The sequence below is a fragment of the Tiliqua scincoides genome, chromosome 5 (genome assembly GCF_035046505.1).
Source record: "Tiliqua scincoides isolate rTilSci1 chromosome 5, rTilSci1.hap2, whole genome shotgun sequence".
NCBI lineage: Eukaryota > Metazoa > Chordata > Lepidosauria > Squamata > Scincidae > Tiliqua > Tiliqua scincoides.
This window is the reverse complement of record NC_089825.1, coordinates 142,940,368-142,956,672: the sequence shown is the minus strand read 5'-3', so window position 1 is coordinate 142,956,672 and position 16,305 is coordinate 142,940,368. Positions and strand designations below refer to the sequence as shown.

At 47.9% G+C, this 16,305-nt stretch overlaps 1 protein-coding gene across 1 annotated transcript; it reads right to left on the bottom strand.

Moving 5' to 3' along the window:
- Nucleotides 1-2,259: 2,259 nt before the first annotated feature.
- On the bottom strand, nucleotides 2,260-8,689 carry LOC136654031 (vomeronasal type-2 receptor 26-like). The gene is made up of 6 exons (XM_066630893.1): nucleotides 8,546-8,689; nucleotides 7,043-7,465; nucleotides 5,057-5,284; nucleotides 4,455-4,702; nucleotides 3,621-3,747; nucleotides 2,260-3,105 (listed from the first exon to the last, which is right to left on the bottom strand). Exons 1-6 carry the CDS (start codon nucleotides 8,687-8,689, stop codon nucleotides 2,260-2,262), a joined length of 2,016 nt encoding a protein of 671 aa, XP_066486990.1.
- Between the last annotated feature and the right edge of the window lie 7,616 nt (nucleotides 8,690-16,305).

Genomic DNA, 16,305 nt, shown 5'->3' with positions numbered 1-16,305 from the left:
CAAGTGGGTGGTGACCTGCTGGGGGGAGGAGGCAGGTTTCCCCCAATTTTCACTTTTTAAAAAGCCTAGGTGTGATGTCACTTCCGGTTGTGACTTCACTTCCAGGGCAACATTTTGAGCTTGGCACTGGGCTACATGATCATTAGCTATGCCACAGGCTATGCCAGCAAGTAGATTAGGCCTTCATGGGCCCATGGTTGTCTGGCAGTGACCAGCAAGCATTCAGCACCCTATTTTGGACTACATTTGTAAGTTGTTTAGTCCAGCCTTTCAATAGCCCCTGGTTGCCTGGCAATGCCACTCTCTTTTCAGCACTCTGTATGGGGCTACCTTTGTAGGTGAAGCAGGCCTTCAACGGCCCATAATTGCCTGGCAGTAGCTAATGACAGTTCAGCACCCTATCTGAGGCTATATTTGGCCCATCGTTGCCTGGCAATAGCTGGCAAGCATTTGGCACCCTATACAGGAGTTCCTTTGTAGGTTTAATATTACTTTATTGGCCCATGTTTTCATGGCAGTAGCCAGCAGACATTTAGCACAGTATATGGGACTACATTAACAAGTGAAATAAGCCTTTACTGGCCCATAGTTGCCTGGCAGGAGCCAGCGAGTGTTCAGAACCCTCTCTGGGGCTATATCTGCAGGTGCATTTATTTGCCCATGTTTGTCCAGCAGTCGCTGCTGGGCTTTCAGCACTCTATGTGGGTCTACATTTGTAAATGAAGAAGGCCTTTATTGGTCCAGGGTTGCAAGGCAGTAGCCAGCAAGTATTCAGCACCCTATAGGGGACTACATTTGTAAGTGAAGTAGGCATTTACTAGCATATAGTTGCCCGGCAGTAGCCGGCGAGCATTCAGCACCCTATATGGGGCTATGTTTGCAAGTGAAAATGGTATTTATTGGCCAATGTTTGGCAGGTAGTGGCTGGTGGGCATTCAGGACCCTAGATGCAGCAGAATTTGCAAGTAAAAATAGGTCTTCATTGGTCCGTGTTTGCCTGGCAGTAACCAGAGAGTTTCATTCCCCTATATGGGGCTACACTTACAAGTGATGACCTTTAGTTGCCAATGGTTTCCAGGAAGTAGCTGGTGGGCATTTAGCACTCTTTGTAGGAATAGGTTTTCGTGAGTGAAAGAGGACTTCATTGGCCCCTGGTTACCTGGCAGTGGCTGGCAAGCATTCAGCACACTGTATGGGCTACATTTGCAAGTGAAGTAGGCCTTCATTGACCAGTGTTTGCCTTGCAGTGGCTGGTTGGTATTCAGCACCCTACATGGGTGGGCTGCATTCATTCAGAATTGGGGCAGCATCTGTTGCAGCAGTATTCGTCTTTCACCAGTGGATATTAATGCATCGGCCAGTGGAGGTTGGTCGCTGATAAGTTCTACCTAAGTAAGTACTAGGCCAATAGGCTATGTGCTGGCCTGGCCTGCGGATGAACAGAACCTGGTGTGATAGGTACCACTGAGTGAGTGTTTGGGTGCCCGGTGTGATGGGCGTCCCATGTGGGGGCCATGGCTGCGGCCTGGTTAGGGACTGGTGTGATAGTCCTAGTTCTTTTGCCCAGTGTGATGGACACTTAAGGCATACTGTTACAGGTCTTAGGTTACAGATTCAGGTTACTTACACTCCTTTCTGTATTTTCAGGTCGTTGCTCAGTGTTCCCCACCTGTGTCTGCATCATTCTTATGTTCCTATTGGACACTACACTGTGTTTTGGGTGAGGAAGAGGGCAGCGGCCTTGGAATTTGGCACCCAGCTCGACTTGGGCGACATGGCGGAGATCTCGTGGGCTTTGAAAAGATGTATCCTCTGGGGCCAGCTACTCCCTTTGCAAGTTTTGTGCTATTCCCACCAAGGTCCTGTCAGCATGCGAAAGACTCAGATTTTGGAACATTCTGGATTTTGGAATTCCAGATAAGGGGTAATCAACCTCTCTCTCTCTCTCTCTCTCTCTCTCTCTCTCTCTCTCTCTCTCTCTATCTATCTATCTATCTATCTATCTATCTATCTATCTCTGTGTTTGCTTGTGTGTGTACACACATTCTTTTTCATCAAATTAAAAGCAGGGCTCTGCTGGAACAATAATTGGGCAAAAAAAATGACATATGAGGAATCCTTTCTAATGTACTAAATGCATGCATGATCCAAAGTGTTTTACAAACATCAAAGTAGTTGGACTTAACAATTTTTTAAAAAGACAAACCATAAAAGTGAGGGGGGAAATAACGAGACATGTAAGAAGAAAGAGAAGTTCAGTCAGGTAGCAAAATCCTTTTTCCTTACTAGCTGTTCCCTGGTATTCAGTTCAGGCTTCAGTACAATAATGTAGACTTTAGGGATGAAGATGCAACCCAGCAATCCAGCACTGGAGACCAAGATGGAGAAGATCTCCACGGCCACCATGTATTTCCCCTTGGTGCTCAAGTAGGCCGGGATAAATGATACCCAGACACTGCAGAACACCAGCATGCTGAAGGTGATCAACTTGGCTTCATTGAAAGTATCTGGCAGTTTTCTGGCAAAGAAAGCCACGGCAAAGCTGATGATGGCCAGAAAGCCCATGTAGCCAAGCACAATGTAGAACATGGTGGGTGAACCTTCATTGCATTGCAATACGATCTGAGTGGATTGAGAACGCATGTCTGATTCTGGGAAGGGGGGAGACGTGGTCAGCCACACTGCACAGATGCCACTCTGAGTCAGAGAAGAGAGTATGATGACCGACACTGCCAGTCTTTTCCCTACCCATTTCCTCATCCTGTTTCCAGGCTTGGTGGCCATGAAGGCCACCACCACAGTGAGGGTTTTGGCCAACACACAGGAAACAGCAGTGGAGAAGATGATGCCAAACACGCTTTGGCGGAGAAGGCAGGTCACCCTCCCAGGCTGGCCAATGAACAGAAAGGAGCAGAGGAAGCAAAGCAGCAGAGAGCAGAGGAGGGCACAGGTGATGCTCCAGTTGTTGGCCTTGACTATGGGAGTATCGTGGTGTTGAATGAAGACCCACATCACTATTCCAGTGACTGCAGAAAAGAAGAGAGCCAAGGAAATCAGTGTAATTCCCAAGGGCTCTTGACACGACAAGTAAGTTATTGTTTTAGGGATGCACTGATCCTGCTTCCTGTTTGGGTGGTGATCTTCTGGGCACTTGTGGCAATCTTCTGCATCTGGAAATAACAAGCAAATTCATGCAAATATAGTACAGGAGAACTTGCACACAGTTTGTGATTTTATTTAGTTATAGTTCCACATACCGTTATTTAAATATTGTCATATTCTGCTCTATGGATTATAGCAAGCCTTTCATCACCAGGATTGGGCTGTCATGTGGAGCCTCTTACGACGGTGGAAGGCACATCCACTGTTGGAAAATGGCGGCCAACAGAGCAGGCAGCACTCCATTGGTGGCCATTTTTATGAGCACTGCGTCATGAGGCAGCAGTGCTGCAGATCAGCCAAACAGACCCTGCAGAACCTAGTAAGGTCGCAGTGGGGGGAGGTGATGGATAGGAGGGTGGGTGGGGAGAGGTGGTTAGTGGCAAAACTGGGTGAAGAGGGGGAGGAACAGGGGCGTGGAGGCAGCAGCAATTAATGTCACTTTGTATTATTTTACTTACCTGTCTGGACCGAGATGCTATCTTCAGAGCACTGAGCGCAGTCATAGCAACACACCTGGGCACCCTGACGAACAATCCTGCTGTGTCCAGGAGGACAACTGTCAACACATGTGGACTGTGGAAGTATCTATCAACAAGTAGAAAAGCATCACATTGAGAACCTGAAACCAGCCATTTCTTCCTGTGTTCTGTCATGTTGAGTTGAACCTATTTATCCACTGAGGTTCTAAGAGGGATAATAATAATAATAATAATAATAATAATAATAATAATAATAATAATAATAATAATAATAATAATAAACAACTTTATTTGTTTCCCGCCCTTCTCCCTGAAAGGGACCCAGGGCGGCTAACAACATGTAAAAAACAGATTTAAAAAACATAAATTAGCACAATAGCAGATAAAAACATATTAAAAAACACATTAACAGAGACCATAAAAACGGTAGTCAGATTAAAAGACAGAATAAAAAGAGCACAAAAGAGCAAGTCACAGAGGACTCAGGCCTGTAAAAAACTACAAGATGTGTAAAAAATGTTAAGAAGGCCAAAAAATCAGAAGGCTTGTATAAACAGCAGTGTCTTCAGGCCTCGCCGGACACTCTCAAGAGAGGGAGCCATTCTCAGGTCAAGGGGAAGGGAGTTTCATAATGTTGGTGTCAATACTGAGAAGGCCCTAATTCTTGTCGCCGCACCATGTACCTCCTTAAGACTTAAGAGGACCTGACTTAAGACCTGACTTAAGAGGACGAGCCGGATTGTACGAGAGTAGGCCGTCTCTAAGATATCCTGGCCCAGAGCAGTATAGGGCTTTAAAGGTCAAAACCAGCACCTTGAATTGGGCCTGGAAACGAACGGGCAGCCAATGTAGCTCCCGGAGAAGTGGACTGACAGAGTAAGACCTCCTAGCTCAGTGACCACATGGGCCGCCACATTCTGCACTAATTGCAGTTTCCGAACCGTCTTCAGGGGCAGCACCACATAGAGTGCGTTACAATAATCTAACCTTGATGTCACCTTGATGTCACGATCCAAGTACGGCTGCAGCTGGCGCACCAGCCGAAGCTGAGCGAAGGCCCCCTAGCCACAGCCGCCACCTGGGAATCCAGGAGCAGCTGCGAGTCCAGGAGGACCCCCAGGCTGCGAACCTGCTCCTTCAGAGGGAGTGCAACCCCATTCAGAGCTAGCCGATAATCCAGCACCTGCATCGAGGATTTCTGAACCAGGAGAGCCTCTGTCTTATCCAGATTTAATTTCATTAAATTAAATGAAATTGATTGAAAGAGTCTCTGTGACACTCAAAATACCATGGTGCAACAGGGCCTGAGACAACAACAGCACCGAGAATGAAGTGTTCTGGGTCAGAGCACAACCTTCCTCTGATCTTTTTCTGCTGTGGATTCTACAAGTCAGAAAGATAATAGAAATCCTCACTTGGTTGTACTTGTGATTCCACACTATGGCACTTCTGTTGATGGTGAACTCTTTTCCTGCAGGAGCCCAGGGGTCCATCCGTCCAACACGGATTCTATGAAAGGACTTATTGGGATATGTGACTGTGTTCATGATATCATATGGAGCTGCCAAATCCATGTTTTCATCAAAGAATATTTCTTCCCCGACACTGTTGTTGAAGTGAACATTTTTCAGAAAGGAGTGAAGCTAGTTTGGAAGTGAGAAAAATGTGAATGAGCTGCTTTCAGTGGTCAAAACCTAGTGCAACTTCCCTGAAACTCTTGGATTTGTTACATTCGCGCATAAATTAATGGCCCTATCCCCAGGGCCACAGCACTAGTCTTAAGTGTGCGGCCCTGGCAGCAGCCATTACAAATGTACTGTAAAGTGATGGAATGTTTATAGTTATTAGATGCAGTTTGAGGCACATTTGCCTGGAAGTAACCCCATCTGAACTCAGTCTAACTTTCTTGTAAGTGGAGACATGCATAAGAATGCCCTGAAAATCAGTGATTGGACTGTGGGGGAAATGCACCACGTCCTGGATGACATTCATAAGCACACTCCCTAACTCCCACCAATTTCGTCCAAATTATGGCCCACCCTGTATTCTTCTTAGAAATGACTAATTAGAGAAGACTAATTAAGGCCTAAATCCTAACCAACTTTCCAGCACTGACATGGCTGTGCCAGTGGGGCATATGCTGTAGTTGGGGGCAGTCATGGAAGTGTCCTCAAGGTAAGGGAATGTTTGTTCCCTTATCTCGGAGCTGCATCGCCCTGATCTCGGTCCTGGAAAGTTGGTTAGGACTGTGCCCGAAAGGGGACTGCACAAAACCTAAGATGATTTTGCCAGTCCTAGTTAAATGACTGAGAAAACACTTCCATTTTTGACATATGTGAAACCAGCAGGAAAGAGAGAGGGTGCTGGTAATATCTGCAGTAGGGCAAGGTACTCTTGCCAATTACAGGTTGAGCGTATTTATTTGTGTGGATTCTGTTCCAAGCACTCACATAGAAGGTAAAAAACGCACTATAGCAAATCAATGCATAAAACCAAGTTTCTTTGCTCTGGTGATTTAAAAACAACCTTGCTGACCTTTGTGATGTAAGATAAGAGTCATTAAGAAGATAATCCATCAATCAGTCGTCCTGCAAGGGCTTCCAAAGGCACTTCACTCAATCCCTCCTTTCACCAATGCAAAGTGATTACCTTTCTTTCACATGCTCAGGGGGAAGGGAGGGGTCGCCTGGAGAGAGAAGGATTGATGGATTGTCAGCCAGCTGCCCTCTCTCTCTCTCTCTCTCATTAAGGAGGCTATTGTTAGGCCATTAAGGACTGGTCAGTTTTTTAAACTGATTTTAAAGGGATGCATTTTTCCCCTTCTCCAGGGATCAGCACATTCCTTGTCATTTGCAGTGGCCATTCATGTTGAGTCAAATTTGTGTATAAAAATCAATGTATAACAAGGCTGAACCTGTATGATGTTTCTTATTAAACTGAATTAATAGGAGAATCCACTCTACCTGCCACGGATGAACTTCCCTGAAGTCCCATGAACCTCCATCTCCCATCAATTTCTGCTTTGACTTAGATGAATATATGGCATGGAGCGCATGTGCCAGAGCATAAACAGAATTGTAGATGCCATAACTATGACCAGGCATTCCTGTTTCAAATATGGACTTGGGGAGGCTACTCAACTTTTCCCTCCCAGTGCAGCGTTTTCCTGCTGGAACATATTTGTCAGCTAAAGGCAATGAACAGTGAAATACTAGGGTCCAGAAGAGCTGGAACTCAACATGATGAAATTCTTTAAGAAATAATGTCTCAAGAAAATCTGCATATCCTGCCATTTCATTTGTGTGGAGTGCAAAGGACAAAGTGCCATTGAAAGTTTGTGGTGTGAATAGATCCAGATGGAATACAGAAGAGAAATCCCAGTGAGCTGTTATGATCCAAACCCTCTCTATTGGTTTCATTTCATCATATTCACTTTTTGATAGAATCTTGCGTAAACCCTCCATGGAACGAAACCCCCCATGAACAAGAATCACGTTGCTTTTGGCTGAGGAGATGGTGGAACGTGTTCGTTCCAGTTGGTCATGAATCTGCTTTTCCATTTCTCCCAAGAAGGACTTGAGCGTTGGAACAACTTCCCTAAAAGCGATGCAAATGTGGCTCTGGAGGAGCCTGGACTTCAGGATCCGCCAGAAGGTCTCTCCGCTGTCGTCATCTGAGACAATGAGGCCAACCCAGGTCCATCCGAAATGCCGAAGCAGCTGCACAATCCCATCGTACTGAGCCTTTTCATTTGGGATCATCCGGTATAAGGAGGGGAACTGAGTTTTGTCACTTAAGGCCGGATCAAAGGAGCCGTAACTGAGCTAAAGGGAATGCCAGAGATATTTTCAGAGCTAAGAACCATTCACAATCTGCAAATAGCAATTGCGTCCCCTGATGTGTGACACAATAGAAGTTTGATTTCAATTTGTGTTTCATTGTCCAGCAAATATTGTGGAGATTTCTGATACTGCTGACTGGCCAGGATTACTGGAGTGCTAATTATATCTTATGCACAATGCCACATGTCAGAGTCCAATTAAAATTTTTAAAGGGTTCAGGATTTGGCATAGAAAATGGGCAGGTTGTACTTTCCTTCCCTGCCCATTGCTTCTTTACTACCAATTTCCCAAATTTTCCCCTTCCCCTCATTGTACAAAATGAAGGCCGGCACATGTTATGAACACTACCAGTTGACACAGTGCTGGTAGCAGGAGGGCAGGAGGTCTGGTCTAGAGGGTTGAGCCTCCAACTGCCTGAAGATAACATCTGAAGGTTGGCAGTTCGAGGCCGCCGGCACCATGAACGGCGAGACCTTGAAGCAGCTGACAAGCTGAGCCGAGTTATTCCACCTGCTCTTCGGAAGGAGCTGCTTGTCAGCCTGTGTGGGAGGAGGCCAGAAAGTGCTAACAGACTGCAAAAGTTCCATCTGAAATGTGGTGTGGTTCTTGAAAGATAGAACCTTTCTTTAATTGTAAAAATCCCTACGGGGATTTAAACAGCCTGCCTATGTAAACCATTTTGAATTAAAGTCTGAGGAGAAATCTGACGACCAAGAAAGGTGGTATATAAACCAGAAGCTAAGCGATAATAATAATAATAATAATAATAATAATAATAATAATAATAATAATAATAATAATAATAATAATATTAGCAAAATCGCTTAGCTTCTGGTTTTCTAACTAGAAAGCAACCTAACTCTAATACCCAGTATGCACACATTCTCATGCAAAGTTTAATTAAAACCTGATTGAAACATGAATGACCAATGCTAAGCAAAAAGAGCAAAACAGAGTCTTTTGGCCCATCAGTTTGGGTGAGACATATGTAGGAATACAGCATGTTTGCCTTCCCTAACTTTTCCATTGCTTGAAAATATACAGAGAGATGAAGGCACATACCTGTGGTATCCTGTAGAGATTGACAATGTGGGGCATCTGCCTGGCGTTGAAAGTGGTGAGTCCTCCAATGATAGCCCTTAGCTTGACTTTCATTCCACAATTGTAATTGAGGGGATTCTGAAATCCTGAGAAAAGAACTTCCATGGTGCCAGCACAGGATCCCTTTGCATTGAAAGCATTTAGACAGAGTGTGGAACTCAGTGAGTTGTTGGGTAAAAGGTTGGAATTTGTGTTGATCTCACTTATGGCAAACCAAAAAACAGAGACATGGTGGAAGTTATGAGGTACTAAGCTGTAAAGAAGTATGCTCATTGAATATTAGACCTCGTACGTGTATACAAGCACAGTACCTCTGAACTAAGGTATAACTACTAGGCACTGAGGTTTGTAGTACTTAATATCTCATAGTAGGTCTTTTGTATTTTGATCCTTTAGAACAGAGATGGCCAACCCGCAGCATACCCCATGCCATATTTTATGTAGAGAATCTTCAGTGTGCAACTCCACCTTAATGTCACTTTTAGCGATTACCATGACAGATAAGTAGAGCTATTAGAGCCTCCAAATTTAAGGGCAGTATATCTCCCAGTGCCAGAAGGTACAAAGCCAGAAGGCTGGGAGTGCTGTCTGGTGCTTTCTAAAGTCATCTGACCGAGACCAGAAAGGTGGCCTGCACCAACCCTGAGTCCAGCCCAGCAAGACTTGTTCCAAGGTGCATGTAATGTATGTTCATTGCCCTTCTGCACACCGAAGCCTCCCTCTGCCTGCCCATCTTCTCATCCTCAAAGATGATCTTAGCCAGGATCTCTTTGCAGATGGTTTTTCTGAAGATGTGATCTTTGCGAACTGAGCTTTGCTGATCTTGTTGGTCATCTCTCGTTGGCATCACCACCTTCTCGTTGGCACCACCCCATTCCGTCCCTGCCGCCTTCTACAGCCACCCCTTGCCTTTTCAGTGCTCTACCAATACCGGTCTTCTCAGGTAAGAAAGGAACCCACCAGTTGGCGGAATGCAACTCACTGGCATCCGCCCTATTGGTTTTCTGTCCTGTCCGTCATTCTTTTCCTCCCCTTCTCCCATTTTCCAACTAGAGCAAACCAAGAGGAGTGGGCGTGGCTGCCCTGAATGGACCCATTACGGTGTTAGAAACTTGGGGGCATGCTGTGTAAGGAGTTGCAAAGGAAGCAAGCAAACCATCAACTGCTGCAATGCTTTCTTTGTTATGATTTACATGTTTTTCAGAAATGCATGGTGACTTTGTGAGTGCCACTTTATGACGTAAGTGACGTCATTAAGCAGCTAATGGTCAGAAATCAGACCCTGTTCTCATATAAAAACTCATTATCTGCAAATGACAGAAGAGAAAGTACGCAAATCTTGATCATATCTCAAGATTTGGGAGAGCCCAATTTTCATGTGGGCCGCCTTTTCAGTGATAACACCTCAGAAGCTGAGAGCCTGAGGGCCAGATGAAAAGCTTCCGGGGGCCGCATCCAGCCCCTGGGCCTTATGTCTGACACCCCTGCCCTAGAGACTGGGGGAGCTTTGTGAGCAGAAAAGGGCTGTTACCAAGGAGTGGCCACCAAGATCCCGAGTTCTGCAAAGGATGGCACTGGAGAAATGGGAGCCCTAATGCAGAAGACTCCAGACTGGAAAGGAGTGGAGGCCAGGAGGAGGGAAGAGAAGGAGGGAAGAAGCAATGTCTGAAACTGAGCAAAAACGAGAGCAGAGAACCCCTGGCTTCAGCATTTCCAGAAACTACATATCTAGCCATCACTGCATGATATTGAAAGTCAATGCACATTTTTAAACTTCTGCACCTCAAACGCTCCGCATCTGATTCCTCTGAAATTTGACCAGCATATGGTGCACAATAAGGCTGCAATCCTATACACTCTTTCCTAGGAGTAAACCCAGTTGAGCACAACGGAACTTACTTCTAAGCAGACATGCATAGGATTGTGCTGTCAGTATATTCTCTGAGCCTTGGTTGATACAGTTCAGACAATATTTTTTCATATTACAATTAAGGGAGTGTTTATAATGGGGAATGCAGTTGGATTCATCGGCATTAAATGGCCCCATTATAACGAGATCAAAGATAATGACGACTTTCCCCCTTCTAGTCACAGAAATATTGAGAATGTCCATTTTCACACACTGAGGAACTACATACTTACATGCCACTTTGTGAGAAAAGTGGGCGTGTACTAAAGTTGAACTCATCCCAAAAGTTAAGGAAAAGAGAGACAAATTCAGCAATCAGTATTTCATCTGGAGAAGCCTCAATAGGATTTGGAGATATCGGCCTCCAGCCACGTTGGGAGTCCTGGTGCTTGCAGAAAACATGAGGCAGCAAAAGGAGCAGCAGCAATGCCATCTGCCCGCAGTTCTTGTCCACAGCTAAACTGGTCGATGTTTGTTGTGTGACACACACCAACTGTACAGTCGCGACAAGAATCAGTCTTGAAAGAAGCTCCTACAACCAAGATGCTGCACCCAGTTCCCCACCTGGAGTCTCAAACTTTCGGTTGATCCTTCCTCGCCTGCCTCCAATTTACCTTGAAGAAGCTGGTAGCTGACAGGTTGCTTTGGAACCAGCCTTCATAGATGGAGTGCCTCATCAGCTCCTGGGATGAATTCATCTGTTTCTGTTTTGAATTTTGCTTGTGGTCTCTGGTTAGCCATGGGACTTTTGGAGCTAGACAAGTATAATTATCCGAATTACAGGGTTGAGAATTGCCATTTCCAACACGCTCAGTTCTCTGCAAAACTCAAGAAGTTATGTCTGTTGGCTATACAGCCAGGGATCAAACTCACTGCATGATGGCTATTGAGTCGAAGTTTCTGAACAGTTTTGATTTAGACTAGCATGAGAACAGTGGAAATAGAAGTGACCACAGATGACCAGCTTGGATTTCTATCTGTGGCTTTTAGCCAGCAGTAGTGGACCTACCATTCACTGAAAGGGGCTAATGGCCAGGTGCAAAGCTCTGCATGGTCTAGGACAGGGGTCGGCAACCTTAAACATTCAAAGAACCATTTGGACCCGTTTTCTGGAGAAAAGAAAACCTCAGGAGCCACAAAACACTTTTGACATCTAAAATGAAGATAACACTGCATGTATAGTTGTTGTTTTTTTTTTTACCTTTATGCTCTTATAGGTCCCATTTTTATAATGTAGCCCCCTCTTGTAGGTCCCTTGTAGGTGCTGGGGCACCTTCCTTATGAGGAAAGGCTACGGCGTTTGGGCCTCTTCAGCCTAGAAAAGAGGTGCCTGAGGGGGGACATGATTGAGACATACAAAATTATGCAGGGGATGAACAGAGTGGATAGACTAGAGATACTCCTTACACTCTCATATAACACCAGAACCAGGGGACATACGCTAAAGTTGAGTGTTGGGAGATTTAGGACAGACAAAAGAAAATATTTCTTTACTCAGCGTGTGGTTGGTCTGTGGAACTCCTTGCCACAGGATGTGGTGATGGCATCTGGCCTGGATGCCTTTAAAAGGGGATTGGACAAGTTTCTGGAGGAAAAATTCATTACGGGATACAAGCCATGATGTGTATGTGCAACCTCCTGATTTTATAAATGGGCTATGTCAGAATGCCAATGCAAGGGAGGGCACCAGAATGAGGTCTCTTGTTATCTTGTGTGCTCCCTGGGGCATTTGGTGGGCCGTTGTGGGTTACAGGAAGCTGCACTAGATGGGCCTATGGCTTGAACCAGTGGGGCTGTTCTTATGTTCTTATGTCCTTTTATTATGCACCACCAAGAAAATATTTTTTTTATTTACTATTTACTTATCTTTGCTCTGCTGTTGTCCTGGTCCCTGGATCTTCTCTTCTCTGCTTCTTCTTGGCGCACTTTGTCAACTGAATGACGCTGGTGTGTGCCATGTCGTCAAGATGGCGTCACCAGCAAAGTCCTGCTGAGTGCCACCTTGTCAGGTTCAGTGAGGAAGAGAGGGCATGCTCGGAGCGAAGGGAAGGTTATAGGCCAGGGTCTGGGCCACACCCCCACATAGGTCATCCAAAGGAGACAGGTAAAGTGTAGGCCAGGGTCACTGGGCTATGGCTTTCTTAACCCTTTCAGGACAGTATCCTGCCACCTCTGGACAGCAGACGGAGTTGCACCAAACTCCAACAGGTGCGACCCTAAGGTCCCAAGGGGGGAGGAGGAGGGGGAAAAAAGGTGCTTGTGGGCACTGAGTAGTGAGCCCCACTGAAAAGGACAGGGCTCCCCTCACGCCCAGGGAGGCCCAAGACACCAGGCAGCCAGCAGGGACCGTCCCTCGTGCTTCACCTGAGGGGAGGGGCTCCCACCTACCCCTCAAACCTGGACTGCGGTTTGCAGCACCCTCCCTCAGCGGCCCGGGAGACGACCGCCTACTGGAGCCCTTCCTTTGATGCCCTTCCCCGCTGAGCCCATGCGCAGCCGAGCCAGCGCTGCCAGCTCTCCCTGCCCAGCCATGGGGATCCCTGCAAGGAGCCCCCCGCGCTCGCCACCAGCGGCTCTGTCCTGAGGTTCAGCCCGCTGCAGGGCGAAGGAAGGAAGGGTGCAGGGAAGAGGTGCCTGGCTGCCCTGTGCGGGAGGGTCCCCACCCCCTTGCCCAGCAGGGTGCTTGCTCACAGTGGGGGGCAGAGAGCAGGTCCAAGAGAGCTGCTGGTGGCAGGTGCAGGGGGTGCCTTGCAGCGATGTGCTGAGGGTGCTGGCTGCTGGTGAGTGCGGGGCCAGGGCGCCGCCTTCGCCCACAGCAGCTCCTTCCTTGGCAGGCAGGGGCAGAGGCGCTATCCCAGACCTGCTCTCCACCCCCCACTGTGAGCAAGCACCCTGCTGGGCAAGGGGGTGGGGATCCTCCCGCACAGGGCAGCCAGGCACCTCTTCCCTGCGCCCTTCCTTCCTTTGCCCTGCAGTGGGCTGAACCTCAGGGCTGAGCTGGCTGGGCGGCAGCCGCGGGGAAAGCGCCCCACTTCCAGCCCCCACTCGAGAGCCGCATCAGACCAGTGAAAGAGCCACGTGCGGCTCTGAAAACACAGGTTGCCGACCCCAGGTCTAGGACCATGCAGAAGCCTTACTGAGACTCCAGACGTGGTCAGACACGCAGGGAAACCTCAGGTGCCTTCCTTGGTTTGTCGTGGAGTTCTGTGAGGCTCTGTAGGGATCCCATGAGTGGGGGGGGGTGGATTTGAGCACAAGGCGATTTGAGCACAGCATCTTGCGGGGGAGCCATCACGGACCTTGACCCTGAGCGTGGGGCTGGGGAAGTCCACCACTGTTAGCCAGCCAACCAAAAAGTCACCCCAGATAACAGGATAAGTGAAATACAGTATTGAGATCATACTTATTTCTTTTACATAACATAAGAACATAAGAACAGCCCCACTGGATCAGGCCATAGGCCCATCTAGTCCAGCTTCCTGTATCTCACAGCGGCCCACCAAATACCCCAGGGAGCACACCAGATAACAAGAGACCTCATCCTGGTGCCCTCCCCTACATCTGGCATTCTGACTTAACCCATTTCTAAAATCAGGAGGTTGCGCATACACATCATGGCTTGTACCCCATAATGGATTTTTCTTCCAGAAACTCGTCCAATCCCCTTTTAAAGGCGTCTAGGCTAGATGCCAGCATCACATCCTGTGGCAAGGAGTTCCACAGACCGACCACACGCTGAGTAAAATTTTACTGAGTAAAATTTTCATATTTTGCATTTAGCTTTTTGCCTAGCATAGAAAATGCTAACAACCCGATCCTGTATGTGAGACAAGCTGGTATAAAGGGAGCCCTGCCAGCATTCTGCCAGCAGAAGACAGTTTCTGCTGACAGACGTAGACCTAGTGCCAGCCAAAATGCTGCACCACCACGTATCAAACACAGACGAGATGCTAGTGCAATCCCAGCAACATGATGGCATTCCATGGGTTTGTCATGGAGTATGGCAGTGCCAAATCCGATCCCTGCCCCGCTTCTTGGGTCTTTCTGGGGCCTTTCTTGGGTAGGTGGGTGCTTCCCTCTCATAGGGCTCTCTATGGGCCCTAGAAGGGAGGGTTTGTCTCTGGGGTGGTGCAGTCCCTGGCCCACTTTGCACTCCCCTTCACTAGCTAATATACTGGGCTGTGATGGGCTCCTGGATGGCAGTGCCCCAGGAACTGCTGGGCTGGCTTTGCATCGGTGGGTGGGATGTCCATGGCCCTGAGCCCCCTTCCCCATCAGCCAGGGCTGCTGTGTTCTGCAGGCCAAACTGTGGAACATGGCACAAACACCTTGGTGACCTTGGTCTTCATCAGAAGCCCCCTGGATAGTTGCAGGCACCAGAAGAACATCTTCAGCATCCCAAACACACACACCACAGTCATGGATGGTATGCCATGTTGAACCTGGCCATAGGCCTTGGGGGCTCCACCACATAAGGCATCATGGGCTATGGATGGTACGCCATGTTGAACCTGGCCATAGGCCTTGGGGGCTCCATCACATAAGGCATCATGGACTAAGGCCATGGGGGTAGCCATGGTTAAGATGGAGGCAGCTGGCTATCGCCATGTGACTGCACGGCCCTCCAACTCCAAGTCCCCACACCTACCTAGTAGCTGGCTCTTCCCCTCTGGCCATGACGCTAAGGTGGACTTGATGGCAGAAGTGTCAAGAACCTGGGCACCATGGATGCTGCCAGGGAACTTGGCAGTGATGCTGGTGAAGAGTCCCCAGGCATCACAGGTTGCCTAGACATTCAGGGTGTGCTGCTGATGTCTGTTGCAGTTCATCCTGGGCACTTCAGGTGGAGTAGATATACCCACATGTGTCACATCAGCAATGGAGATGAATTTGAGAAACACCACAACACCATAGTATTCTTAATGCAGGTGATGCAGCTATGCCACAGCAGTGAGGAAGGTGACATAGACAGATAGGTGCAGGAAGTTGGCACTGAGGAACTCATCAACAGATCAACTGGTAGATAATTAGGCAGTTCCTGTATTGACATGTGATGACCCCTGGAAGCTTTCAGTCCCCAGGTAGTGGAGGGCCATCAGGAATTTCTGGAGGAAGGGGATGCACTTCCGGGTTGGGACTGGATCCTGGGGCTGAAGAGCTGGCCCCAGCTGGTACGCCTGGATGCAGGACACATCTGTAAGAAGGACCTGATGGATGAGAGGCAGGGTCCTCTAGGGGCGGTACCATGTATGCCATTCCTCTCGCTCGACGAGGTAGTGTGCAGGAGTGGCACATGCAGGGGGTCCTGACAATTGCTGGGAGGGAGGAGTGCCACTGCAAAGAGCTTTCCCAATGGAAAAATGAGCCCCGTGGGATGTGACCTGTGGTTTTTGTCCCGCTGGTGTGCATCAGGGTGCTGCCATGGCCTGCTGCTCCCAGCCCCCCCACCCCCGGCTGTGCTTGCCACATACTTCAGTCCAGACCAATTGCTACATCTGGTGCTGCTTGCACAACCTATCCAACCTGTTCCAGCCAATCTTCCCTCAATCCTCCCCCAAACCATAACCTGCCCTCATGACCCACAACTTCCTTCCACCTCTGACTTACCTGTTCCAGCTGTGCATCTGGAAGTTCACAACATTGCCACAGCTTTTGTGACATGGTTAAGAGGACACAACAGCACTAGAGTGTGAGATCTGCTGCTGTGGGCTCTCTATGGAATTGGGTTGCCCGACTGCTTTATTCCATGAGTCTGTGAGCCCACCAATTTTCTCTCCCAAGGAACTTCCATGGAACAGTGAGGCACTACCAA

Bases quoted from the DNA above. Each gene is read 5' to 3' on its own strand.
- LOC136654031 (XM_066630893.1), bottom strand. From the start codon at position 8,689: ATGGAAGTTCTTTTCTCAGGATTTCAGAATCCCCTCAATTACAATTGT. The intron at 4,703-5,056 runs GTGAGGATTTCT...GGCTGTGGCTAG, and splicing joins GGAATCACAAGTACAACCAA to GGGGCCTTCGCTCAGCTTCG. The intron at 3,748-4,454 runs GTGCTGGTTTTG...ACTTGTTGATAG, and splicing joins GTTTCCAGGCCCAATTCAAG to ATACTTCCACAGTCCACATG.